The 13,367-nt window shown below is 49.0% G+C and overlaps 1 protein-coding gene across 1 annotated transcript in view; it reads right to left on the bottom strand.

Annotated features, from left to right (window-relative positions):
• VSIG10 (V-set and immunoglobulin domain containing 10) overlaps window positions 1-12,912 on the bottom strand; it is a 38,173-nt gene extending 25,261 nt beyond the window's left edge. The window contains exons 1-2 of the mRNA XM_075534562.1: window positions 12,461-12,912; window positions 3,602-3,883 (exon numbers count right to left, since the gene is read on the bottom strand). Coding sequence (XP_075390677.1) covers window positions 3,602-3,883; window positions 12,461-12,539 — 361 coding nt within the window. The 5' untranslated portion in view covers window positions 12,540-12,912. The remainder of the gene's footprint in view (window positions 1-3,601; window positions 3,884-12,460) is intronic.
• Window positions 12,913-13,367: the final 455 nt, after the last annotated feature.

Genomic DNA, 13,367 nt, shown 5'->3' with positions numbered 1-13,367 from the left:
AGCAGCCAGTCCACAGAGAGAACAACATGGCTGGCCCTACTATGAGACATGATGCCCCTCAGTGACTAAGGGCGATACAGGGTACAGCACCGGAGACACAGTGTGGGAATTGCACCTGACCTGATCCCACCACACCGAGGCAAATCACTGGGGGAGTGCAGCGGAACAGCAAGGGAATGGAGTGGCAAGGTCCCCAGGGAATGCTGAAAGTGGACTTTGGGGCCAGGGCGTGGTGCCCCAACAGACTGGACTGGAAAACGCTCCTAAGGGCCAGCAAATGATCCCTGAACTAACTACAAGCTTTTCTCTTGTGAACTGTTTTGTTCTGTTCTTTGTCAGTGGTTTGTTTTTGTTGTTTTGTTGTCTGGTTGTATACTGTTGCTTTGTTTTCCTCTGTCTTGTTTTCGTGCATGTTAGTGACTCCACAGGTCTGTCTGAATAGGACAGGCTGGATGAACTATCTGGAGGAAAAACAACGGGACCGACAGTTCCGGGGGGACTTGGGGTGGGGGGGTAGGGGGGTAAGGAAGTGGTGTTAACAAACCCAGGGACAAGGGAAAAACATGGGACCCCAAATGGTAGAGAAGGGGGAGTGGCAGGCATGGTGGGAAATGATCAAGGGTAAGGTTGCTTAGAGAAGAGGTATACTCTAGCCCAGGTGGCAATGAAGCATGGTAGTAGGGCAGGAGGAAAGTCAAGGGAGATGGAGGAAAGAGCTAGGAGTCAAAGGGCATTCATGGAGGTCTAGACAAAGACATGTACATGCAAATATATATAGGAGGATGGGGAAATAGATCGATGTGTCTATATTTATAGGTCAAGTATTAAGGTGGCGGAAGGACCTTGGGCCTCTACTCAAACACTCCCGCAATGCATGAATACCTTCTTTTATTAAATTGGAACTCTATGATGCTCACTCTCCCGACACAACGGCTGGAGCCAAAGTGGGTGAACAAGTAAATGTGGTGAAGAAAGCTGATGGTGCCCGGCTATCAAAAGAGATAGTGACTGGGGTCTTAAAGGCTTGAAGATAAACAAGCGGCCATCTAGCTCAGAAGCAACAAAGTCTACATGGAAGTGATCGAGTGGTCCCAGAAGGATCAGTTACTAGGCATCAAAGAACAAAAAATCATATCATTGACTGTACACCTCCATGATAGGATCGCTGAAGACAAATGGGTGCATAAGCAAATGTGGTGAAGAAAGCTGATGGTGCCCGGCTATCAAAAGAGATAGTGTCTGGGGTCTTAAAGGCTTGAAGGTGAACAAGCGGCCATCTAGCTCAGAAGCAAAAAAGCCCACATGGAAGAAGCACACCGGCCAGTGCGATCACGAGGTGCCAAGGGACCAGGTATAAGGCATCATGCAAAAAAAAAAAAAACAACAACAACAACGATATAAGTGTGTGTATATATGTGTATATGTATATGTATATATATACCATATTAAATGAAGGGGGAAGTGCAGAGTGGAGACCCAAGGCCCAAGTGTCGGCCAATGGAGAGCCCCTCATAGAGGCGTTTAGGAGAGGAGATGGGTTAATTAGGGTGTGAGGTAGTACCGATGGGGAACACAGCTTTCCCCCAGATCCTGGATGCTTCCTCCCCCCAACTACCATGATCCGAATTCTACCTTGCAGGGCTGGATAGGGCAGAGGCTGTACACTGGTACATATGAGGGCTGAAGACACAGGGAATCCAGGGTGGATGATACCTTCAGGACCAAGAGTGTGAGGGGCGATGCTGGGAGAGTGGAGGGTGAGTGGGTTGGAAAGGGGGAACTGATTACAAGGATCCACATGTGACCTCTTCCCTGGGAGAGGGACAGCAGAGAAGGGGGGAAGGGAGACTCCGGATAGGGCAAGATATGACAAAATAACGAGGTATAAATTACCAAGGGCACATGAGGGAGGGGGGAAAGGGGAGGGAGGGGGAAAAAAAAAGAGGACCTGATGCAAGGGGCTTAAGTGGAGAGCAAATGCTTTGAGAATGATTGGGGCAGGGAATGTATGGATGTGCTTTATACAATTGATGTATGTATATGTATGGATGGTGATAAGAGTTGTATGGGTCCCTAATAAAATGTAAAAAAAGAAAAGAGGAGAAAAAAATGATTAGGGCAGGGACTGTACAGATGTGCTTTATACAATTGATGTATGTATATGTATGAACTGTGATAAGAATTGTATGAGCCCCTAATAAATTGTTAAAATTAAAAAAAAAAGAATGATGTTAACAACGCACTAAAGATAATAGCTCATCAGCATACTAAGAGCCATTTATATAGACCAATAACTGTATTTCACAACAATTGTAGGATGTGAAAATTTCTTTGCCTGTCTAGTTTCATAAAACAAAAACAAACTCAAGAATGATGATGGCAACAAATGAGAATGAGGATGGCAACAAATGTACATATGTTCTTGACACAATGGATGGATGGATGGATTGTGATAAGAATTGAATGCGCCCCAATAAATTGAAAAAACAAACAAACAAACAAAAAACTCACTGCCATCAATTCAATGCCAAGTATTAGTGGCCTTCTAGAACAGGATAGAACTGCCCTTGTGAGTTTCTGAGACTGGCTCTCCCCTCTCCCCAACAGTTTTATTGGCACATAATGCATAATCGTACCATCCAACAGTTCAATCACACCAAGAAGACTTGTCCAGGCATCACCACAATCAGTCTTACAACACGTTCTTCATTCTTGTACTTGAGATGCGCTCCCTACTCCCCCAACCTCCCGTGCCAAACCCACGAGGATCCACACATCGCTACTGTCTCTATAGATTTACCTACTCGGGATTTCATAGACAGGAACACATTTAAAAAGGAACAAGCAAAAATAAACCAACAATAACAAAGTAAAACCTGAACTGGAAAGCAAGAAGAACTTATCAAAAACTAGAACAAATTTAAATATATCACATGGAAGGTCAAATGATCGGGTGCTAAATTTTAACCTGACTGCGTATTCGACAATCCACTTCTCAATACATTCTCATTGGTAACAAGGCTGGTCACACCCCTGGTCCATGGTCAGAGGAAATTCACCAGGGGCTTAAACCACATGTAGTTCCCCTTCACTCTTTTTTTTTTTTTTAAGATTGAAACAGCTTTAAAATGGATCTAAAGGGAGATCAAATATCAAATGACAAGATATTACATTTTGACCTAACTAGCCTGCCATAATCGACTTTATAATGGTCTCTGTCTGATAATAGAGCTATTTCCATCCTTCAACTAGGATCAGAGGGGTTTCATCGGAGGTATTTTAAATCCATGTGTGGACCCTACAAATGAACTCTGGGCTTCCACTGTCATCTGTAGCTTACAGGAGTAGAAAATCCTGTCTTTCCTACAGGGAGTGGCTGGCAGTTTTGAATTGCTGACCTTTTGAGTCATGGACCAATGTATAACCACTACACCACTAGGGCTCCTGCATGCTCACATTACAGCGGAGGAAATGCCGGTATGCGGCATCAGTCAGGTTGTAAGTTGCAGACACCAGGGATACAATGGAAACCCAAGCTGACTGAGTCCAAAGCCCCAAATCCTGCCCATTCCCTCTTCCTGTCCCAGCCTCCTCCACTTACTGGCCACCAGCAGGCATGCTCTGAACCACTGAGTCTCTTTCAGGACCTCCCAGCAGGTGTAGTTCCCCTCGTCCTGCAGGCTCAGCCCCTCAATGTGCAGTGAGCTGGCATTCACCAGAGAGAAGCGCGGCTCTGCTGGTGGGAGGCTGGAGTTGGAGGACAGGAGGAAGACAGGCTCCGAGTCTTCCCGGTACCAAGTCACCAGGCCCCTGGACCCTGAGATGTTGCCGCAGTGCAGAGTGACGTTGTCGAAGACTTCTCCAACGACGGCAGCCTCTGATTCTGTACAAGGAAACACCAGACGGTTAGTCCCTTTCTACATCGTCAAGGGAGAGAGCAAGATACACGGTTCTGCGTTCGGCTCTTAAGTACGTTTTTAAAAAAACCAGGTGTGAGTTTTTAAGAGGCATTCATCCATGAAAGCTCTGCTGTCAGGACTACTGGCCAGTGGCCAGGGACTGCTGAGTCCACTTCTGACTCAGGGTAACTCCATGTGTTAAGGAGGACCATGCTCCACACGGGGTGGGGGGGTGGTGCTCAAGAGCTGATGGTTGGGAAATAGATGGCCAGACTTTTCTTCCGAGGCACCTCTGGGTGGACTCAAACAGCACTCGGGCTGCTCCTGGCCACCGCTTGACTTCTGCAAGATTAAGCATGTGGCCTCCGTTACGCGCCTCTCCCACTATCACTTTGCAGGGCCCTCCCACTCTGACCCTGAGCTCACTTTCACTCTCCCTGGCTTGCATCAATGGGGCGTCTGCCAGTGTGATGCAAGAAGAGGCTGACAACGTGCTTATGTAACTGGGCTCGCTCACTTTTGCCTTCTCCATCACCACGAGGACGGACGACCAAGTTAGGACCCGGAGGGGAGAAGACAGACTCATGGTACAGACCCGAGTTATCCCCACTGTTACAGCTGATCCCACTCGTTCAAGAGCACCCTCCAGCCAGCCAAGCAGAGTCACCCTGAGTCTCACAGTCATTTTGTGTTGGTGGTTAGGCAACGTTATTGTGTTAATAAGTAACAGATGCAGGACCCAAGGAGCTTTGCGTGCCCAGAAATGTCCAGAAGTGGAAGGAAGAAGGAGCCAGTGTTGTTTTTGCCCTAATACTATTCCAAAGGACTCTGCAGTTAAAAGCTCTCTCGACAGGTCCGTGCACGAGCTGCTTCACAATCCTGGCCAAGCACCCAGTCTGGGACAGGCCCAGTGCTGGGTACTGGATATCCAAGGCCACGCACAACAGAAGCCTCCAGGAGCAACCTGGCAATTACAGTGCAGTGTGATTCACTCCATGCTACTGCCTCAGAGAAGGGAGTCCGCAGCCCACTAGAGGCGAAAGTCCTGGAGGGCTTCCTGCAGGAAGCCACACGAAGAGCTGATGGGTGACGAGAAATCAGAAAGAGAAACGACAAGGAATTACATTAGTCCATGAGAAAATACTTCACATGGAAGAAGGCAGGAAAGTGGTTTCAATTCAGAGACCCAACGAGTGTGTACAATAGAGCAAAACACCATCCGGTTCAGCACCATCCTCCGACCCTTGCTAGGTTCGAGCCCATTGTTGCAGCCATTGTGCCAGTCCAGTTCAGTGAAGGGCTTCGTCTTTTTCGCTCCACCTCTACTTGACCAAGGATGCTGTCCTTCTCCAGGGACTGATTCTTCCTGATCATACGTCCAAAGTACTTGAGACAAAGTCTCAACCATCCTCCCTTCCAAGGAGCATTCTGGCTGTACTGCTTCCAGGACCGAGATTTCTTCATTCTTCTGACAGTCAACGTATATTTAATATTCATCATCAACCCAATAACTCAAAGGCATCAACTTGTCAGTATCCCCTGTTCCTTTCCAGATCACCAGGCACATGAGGCGGCTGAAGATGCCGTGGTCTGAGTCCCGTGCATCTTAGTGCTCAGAGTGATATCGCACAGCAGGAGTGAAACTACCAAAACCCAGACACACCACCATCAAGTTGGTTCCAGCTCAGGGCAACCTTATTAAAGGATTTCCGAGTCTGTAAGTCTCTACAGGAACAAACGGCCTCAACTGTCTACTGTAGAGTAGTAGGTTTGAACCACTGACCTTGAGGTTGGCAGTCAAAGCAGCAACAGAAGAACCCAAAAGGCATAAGACATAGAAATACAAATAGCAAGATTCAGGCACAAATCCTACTTTATCAGTAACTGTATTAAATGTAAATGGATTCAACTTTCCAGTGAACGGGTGAGGTTGGCAGAATGAACTAAAAAAATAGGAGCAGACTCTATATGCCATCTACAAGAGGTCCAAAGTCACAGTCAAGTTCAGTAAACGGATGGGGGAAAGATACTGCATGCAATTATCTAACACAGAAATGGTGATCCTAATATCAAACACACTTTCCTGACCAACATCATCAGGAAAGGCAAGTGGGAGTTATCCAACTAAAGATGTGGGGTGAGGTTCCCAGGCAGTAGGAAAAACAGGTTCAAACCCCCAGAAGGAAAAAAAAAAACCCTGAAATGTAAAGGTTTGCAAAGTATGGTCCCTGGGCCACCACCAGTCGCATGTTAGAACCTGTTAGAAATGCAAATCCTCAGGTCCCTGCACAGCTCCTGTAAATCAGATACTGGGAGGTGAGGGTGCCAGCCAGGCAGCAGTCTATTTTAACAAGCCTCGTGGGAAATCAGGTTAAAATTTGAGGACCACTGTTCCAAGGGGACTCTCTCAAGCCCCACGAGCACATCAGTGAGGCGGACTGGGGGTACCATGCTGTGGCTGAAGATTGACAATGCTGAGGGCACCCAATCTGGCACATGACCATCACCAGGTAACCCAATCAAATGCAGCCCATTTGGCTCAGGAATATCATCATTTTCCAGCATCCTCCCTATCAACACCCAAGTACAGAGGGAACACAGGGGTGGGAATTGGTAGAAGTCTTTGACTCATTCGGTCACATTCAATAGGCAAGTTAAGAGGCTGGCCCAAGGGAAGGTGTCAGGGAGGGACTGGGATCCAGAGCTCCTGCTTTTCTCTTGTCAGGTTCTCTGTCTCCCATAGCAGATGTTTCAATGGATATGAAAATACCAGGGTTTGTGTAAAATGACACTTCATTTTTAGAGTCTGCTGTCAATAAGAGGTACTGGGATAACTGGACAGCCACATGGGGGTGGGGGGGGGAGGGAAATGAAGTTGAACCCTGACCTCATACCACGTAGAAAAACTCACTCAAAATAGATCAGAGACCTAAATGTAAAAGCTGGAACTACAAAGCTCTTAGAAAACAAAGGAGTGGATCAAGTGGATCATTGTGACCTTGTTTACTTAGTAGGATGTCAGAGACCACAAGCAACAATAGAAAAAACAAACAAACATCCAAATTGATGATGTCTGTGCTTCAAAGAACACCATCAAGAAAGCAAAAAGGGGGGAGTGGAGGGAAAAAAAGAGGAGCGGATACCAAGGGATCAATAGAAAGTAAATGTCTAGAAAAGAATAAAGGCAACATATGAACAAACATGCCTGATACAATCCCTGTGTGGATTCTAAGAGTTGTAAGAGTCCCCAATAAAATGATCTTTTAATAAAATTTTTTAATTAAAAAAAGAAAGCAAAAAGACAACCACAGAAGGGGTAAAAATACTCTCAAGTTATAGATATAATAAGAGACCTGTATTTAGAATATAACTCTTACTGTTCCATTATAAAAAGCCGACACAATCAGAAATGGACAAAGGATCTGCATAGACATTTCTCAAAAAAAGATACCCAAAGGGTTAATAACCACATGAAACGAGGCACAACATCATTAGAGAAATGGAAATCAGAACCACAACAAGATCCCATTCCATATCCACTTAAAAAACAACTATCATGACAACTGTGCTTGACACAATGGATCCATGTATGTACTGGGATAAGAGCTGTATGAGGCTCCAATTAAATGATTTAAAAACAGTAACAACACACACACACACACACACACCCAAAACACTGCCATCGATTCCATTCTGACTCATAGTGACCCTGTGTAAGGCTTCTGGGGCTGTAAGTCTCTGGGAGCAGGTAGCTTCAGCCATACACCCATGGTGCTGCAGCTGGGGGTGGGGGCTTCAACCGGTGCCCCTGGGGTTAGCAGTGCCCCAGCACCACGAGGGCTGTCTTCATTCCCAGGAAGATGACTGAAAATTGCAATAGACACAAGAACAAGTGTTGGTGAGGGTGTGGACAAATTGGAAGCCACGATGCTTTGCTGGTGGGGATTGCGAATGATGCAGCGGCTTTGGCAAAAAGCATACGGTACTTCCTCTTTATCAGATGACCTAGCTACTGACTCCTAAGCATAACCCAAACCCAAACTCAATGCCATCAACTCCATCCTGACTCCTAGCGACCCTACACGACAGGGTAGTCCTGGCCCTGTAAGTGTCCGAGACCGTAACTCTTTACAGGAGTAGAAAGCCCCATCTTTCTCCCACTCCTACGTACACACGAAAGAAATAAAATCATAGCTCACTCAGAGATCTGTACACAAATGCTCATGCAACATTACTCACAATAGACACACCCACACACAAGAAACGGAAACAACCAAAATTTCCAGCAAGTGACAAATAAACATGAATAAAGTCCTATAATGGGATATTATTCTAAACTGATGCATGCAACACCGTGGATGAACCTTAAAAACAGTGTTGTGAAAGAAAGCACTCCCCAAAGCCCACAGATCGCATGATCCCATTTATACGAACTGTAATAAGACAGCTATAAAGTACACAGTTAAAAAGCAGATGACCCCTTATCTAGGGCTGGTGGGGCAAGGGACAGATGACAACTAAAGGGCTTGGGGTTTCTTTGTGGCGAGATGAAAATGTTCTAGAATTAATTAGGCTACAAGCCTTTTTTTAATATACCCCCAAACCACTGAAATGTACACTTTCAAGAGTGAAGGTTGTGATACAAAATTTTTGTCTTAAAAAAAAAACTCGTTCCAAAAATAATCCAGCGTCTGTTTTGTCCCTGGGAATCCTCCCCTTGCTTATAAAAAGGTGGAGTAACCATGAGAGGTGTCCAGCCTCTTGTCTGGTGAGAAGGGGTTCTCTGAAAGAGTGGAAGCTGGCCTGGCTCCATCGGAAGTTTTTGCTCTCTTGCCACCTTGGTCCCAGCATTCCCAGAGACTTCAGATCCTGGCCACGGCAGGGGTGGGGGCAGCGGGGGAAGGAATCTGAGTCACTTGCCTAAAGGCTGAGAATTCCATCTAATGCTAGAATTTCCAAATTAGGAAGAAATGCTTTTGAGTGGCCACTTAGTGTACAACAGGTGACCATAATTCTTTTAAGTGAGCAGCCCAGGAACCTAAGGCCTCAGGTAAGAATCCCCACAGAGGAGAAGACAATGGACTGAAGAGTTACATACTTCAGTGTGTGCTCAGGAGACCTGCAGACCCCCTTTCCCTGGCTCCTGGGCAAAGGGCTAAAAGAACAGTGAGCCAATTTTGTCTCCTCCAAGGAAAAGAATGTTACATATCACAAAAGAATCCATTTGAAAGCATTGCATTGCCCCTCCTGGCTCTGCACACCTATTATTCTTTTTAAATACTGAATCATAAGGCGACCTTAGAGATCAGCGTGTGATGAGATAGACGATCACAGAAACGTGGCTGCCTGGAGTGCAAGGATTCGGGTGGAGGTTGAGTCTGGGCTCAACAAAGGACACAGTCATTGATTAGTGATGCCTGAAATAGACAGGGGATGGCTAGTTCTTGCTGGTGCACTAGGTCTATTTCTGATGCTTATACTCCCTCATTTTACAATAGAAAAACCAAGGGGCAGGAAGCATACAGTTGACTTTACGTCACATGCAAGTCACTGGCAGAGCTGTGATTGTTATTCAAGTGTCCAGCATTCCAGGTCAGTGGGATTTGCTCTGGTCTCCCACAAGATGCCATCGTAACAGTCGGTGCTGCTAGCAGTTGTCCATCTGGTGTCTACAGGGTCCCCTGGTGTGTCCTCCAAGCTTAAATGCAGAATCTGGAATAAAGGACCATTTTCTGATGGCGCCCTTGTGTAATCATTGACAGAGTTGGGATTAGGGAGGCAAACATGTATGTTTTTCCTAACAACTTTCCTCAAGAGTGACATGGGGTTAACAAATGTTTGGTGACAAGAACGGGCTTCATGTAACGTTGCGTGGTAGAGGAAGATCCATTCCCCGTGCCCCCCTCTCCAACGACAACCCCCAACTTTTAAAACAAAAATACTCCAAGCTTAGGAACCCCTTAGCACAAGACAAGGTGAACCTGGCTATGCACAAATTAACTAAATCTCCATCCTAGTGGAGGACGCTTTGCTGAGGGGTGTGCAGCCGTCACCATAAAGCCAGTACGCTCCATCACAATGATGTTAGCTAGCATTCTGCTGTCCCAAGGACCCCTAATATCCACAAGTCACCGTGCAGACACCTGGGGAGAAATCACCTTCAACTTCTGCAGGAGGTCAAGCACAGAGATCACTAAGTCCAATGCCCCGAGGGGCCGGCAGGGAAGAAAGTCAAGCATGGGTAATTGTAAAACTCATGTCAGGATCATCTGACCTCTACCTGCCGGAGGAGAAGGAGGGGCAGAGAATCACCATGAACATCAGCCCAACTTTGATTTCTTTGAGGTAGATGTATGTCAGGAAACCTCTCTCCAAGCTTTTAACCAATTCTGAGATCGCCTGGCCCTCACTCGACAGACACTCTCTAGTGGGTTTAACTTCTCTGATGAATTTAATCATCTGTTGCAGTGGCTCAGAACGCTCAGATCATACCATTGTGGGGCATATTAGAGAAGTAACAGGTTACAAATCAGGATCAGAAAGAACTCAAGATACAGTTCTTCAGTTAGGCAGCTCCTTGGCTGTGTCCACTGGCAGGCCTCTCTCCCTTGGCCCAGCCTCTGCCTTGTTTGGGGGCAAGTGTTATACAGCTGTTTAGCCCGTAGGTAAGTTGCCAGAGATACCCAACTCTGCTAAGAAGCCTCTTGTCCGAAGACACTCTTGATCCCTTGGGTGGCAAGCCTACTGTAACCAGCTCGTCCTTGGGGCTGGGCTTCGGGTCTGCTGACACTGTTTCTTTGTTACTGCTTCTTGCCATCTCAAGCCATCTCTGGTATCACAACTTTCTCTGTCTCTTGGTGCTAGGACGTTTACCCAGGGACTCCCAAGTCCAAACGGTGGGCTCCACGCCTGGCACTTCTTAGAGGTAATAAGGTCCCCTCACTCCTCTGGGTTTGCCACTCTTTAAAGGCTAATGAGTGGCAAAACAAGCCAGTGCCCTGTTAGGGTGCCATATGCCTTATTTGCATGGTTCCAACCACACAAGGGTACCACGTACCTTATTTGCATTATTAGCAAGTCCCCCTGATAGGCCAGTAGCACCTCATTTGTATTGTTATTGTCATTAGGTGCCATTGAGCTGGTTCCGACCCACAACTACCTTATGCACCACACAATGACACACTGCCCGGTCCTGAGCCATCCTCCCAATTGTTCCTATGCTCATGGGTGTAAGTCCAATCACTTAGAGTTACAACAAGGTAATGTGAAAGCAATCCGCCCCACCTCAGGACTTCCGTATAGGAAGAGATGGGGGCCAGAAACAAACTGGGGTTCACAAGTTCTGGAAAAGACGGTGGTGACTGCTAATTAGTTTCAGGGCAGAAAGCCAGACCTGGTGGTGTCCGATCTTCAGGTTCTTTGCAGCTACATTGGAAACCTAGGTTCTGCAAAAGCTGCACTGTTCTGAAAGGGCAGCTCAATACAAAACAAAAACTTGGGAGAGCTAACAATTTGGAACTTTTGACACTTGCTGCTAGGAAGCTCAGGGTGCCAAAAGAGGCCAGCTGGGTGGGCTGGGGCGGGCAACACAGATGGCAACACTCAGCATGCGTCCTGGCAGGCTATCTGCCTCCTCAATTCACCTGGCTTTTCCTTCATTGCCTGACAGCCTGCCCTGCACACAGCCGGCCTGCCTGAGCCCTGCTGTCACAGAATCTGCTCCTGCTCAAACCTTCCCCAGGAGCACCAGAGAAATGGGGGCTGAAAGGTTAAGTGTCTCTGGGTGAACTTATGCGTCAGCCTTCTCAGGAAACCCTTGGCCCCACCCAGCACTTCAGGGGACTCATTCCTGGTGCATTTTTAAAAAGAACAGCATTCTCCAGTCTTCTAAATTCCATCTATTTTCCACAAACCACCCTCTAGTCTCTCCCCCCTCCCCCACCCCTGGGTGACAAGGCAGCGTTCTTGTGGAAAAGAAACATGTGAGAGACCCGGTCTCTAGCCCTTTTCAGACGGAGATGTTGGTTTTGCCTTTAAGAATGAAAAAATTGCTAAATAAAGGGTTCTTTCTTTTAAAGAAGAAAGAAAAACAGCGAAGAAGTAAAGAAAGGGCAGTCTTCAGGGGAGTTTAAGAGAGGAAGGGACAAAGGAGGGTGTGTAGGGAATCGGCAGGTTACAGGTGTAAGGGGTGCAGGGGGGGGGCTAGTGTAGGGTGTAGGGAGAGAAGTGGAGGGTGCCCGAGTTTATTCACTTCCAAGTTTTACACTCGCACACACACACACCACATTTTTTTAAAACACACTGCATTTTCACTCTACTGTTTATCTGCTGGCCCTCTGCAGCCCCGCCCGGGATCAAGCATCCCGGGAAAATTCCTTCCTGTCCAGCGGGCCCGGCAGGGAGCAGGAAACACGAGACCCTCCCACGGTGGCTTTTTTTGAGGCTGCAGCGACCCATGGCAGGCGAAGAGTGGAGGCGTCGGGGGAATTCGGTCCCTCGCTCTTCCCCCTCCCTGCCACCTGAGAAACCTCAACTTTTCCGTCCAGATCTGGACCCCTTACCTGCAGCGACCCAGCGGGCCAGAAGCACTCCCAGCCACAGGAGGATCCGAGGCTCGGGCGCCCGGCCGCCAGCGGCCATCTCACCCCAGGTTCGGGCAGGAGCCGCCCCCCCCCCCGCGGGGAAGTAGAGGTTTCCGCGGGGTCGGACGGGGGGCGTGCGCGCCCCTGGGTCTTCAGACGGGCAGAGCTTCCCCCGTGCGCGCGGCTCCCACGAAGGATGCTTGGGGCGCGCCCGCCGTCCGGGTCTGGGACGCCGGTGTCAGCTGCGCCGCTGGGCTTCCCCCCGGGTGAGGAGTCGCCCCCGAAAGCACCCGGGCGGGGGGCCGCGAGGGCGCCGCTGCCCCCGCGGGACCCACCTGCCCGCTCCCGCGGACGGAAAACAACCGGGACGCGACTCGCTCCCGCCCCTCGTCCAGGCGGGCCGCCCAACTTCCTCCACCTTGGCCAGAGAGGAGGGCTTTATGCAAAGCATCGAGCCCGGTCCGGCCCGCGCGGGGAGGAGCCCCGAGGCCGGGCCCTCCCGGAGTCCAACCCGCCGCGCCCCCACGCGCGCCTCTCCCTCCGCCCGGGACCGCAGTCTGGTGCCGCTGGGGACCGACCGCAGCCGGGGGTCCCGCAGCGGCCGCAGGGCTGCACCCCAGCCGGGCTAGCCCGGAGCCCCGCCTGCAGAGCCCCCGGAGCAGGAGGAGGCGCCCCAGGGGCCGGCTGCCCAGCTGCAGAATTCCGGGGCGTCCCTCGCGGTCCCAGCTCAGCTGTTCTCCGCACTCGCGTTGGTGTTCCCGGGTGCAGGGCAGACGCCCCGGGCCGCCATCGCTGCTTGCCTCCCCGGTGCAGGACAAAAACAGGCCACGCGCAGGGAGATGCTGATCCCATAGACCTTGCAGCCGTGCGCGGCCACGACTCGTAT

The sequence above is a fragment of the Tenrec ecaudatus genome, chromosome 16, assembly GCF_050624435.1.
Source record: "Tenrec ecaudatus isolate mTenEca1 chromosome 16, mTenEca1.hap1, whole genome shotgun sequence".
Taxonomy (NCBI): domain Eukaryota; kingdom Metazoa; phylum Chordata; class Mammalia; order Afrosoricida; family Tenrecidae; genus Tenrec; species Tenrec ecaudatus.
The sequence above is the reverse complement of the archived record's forward strand: the minus strand, read 5'-3'. Positions and strand labels throughout refer to the sequence as shown.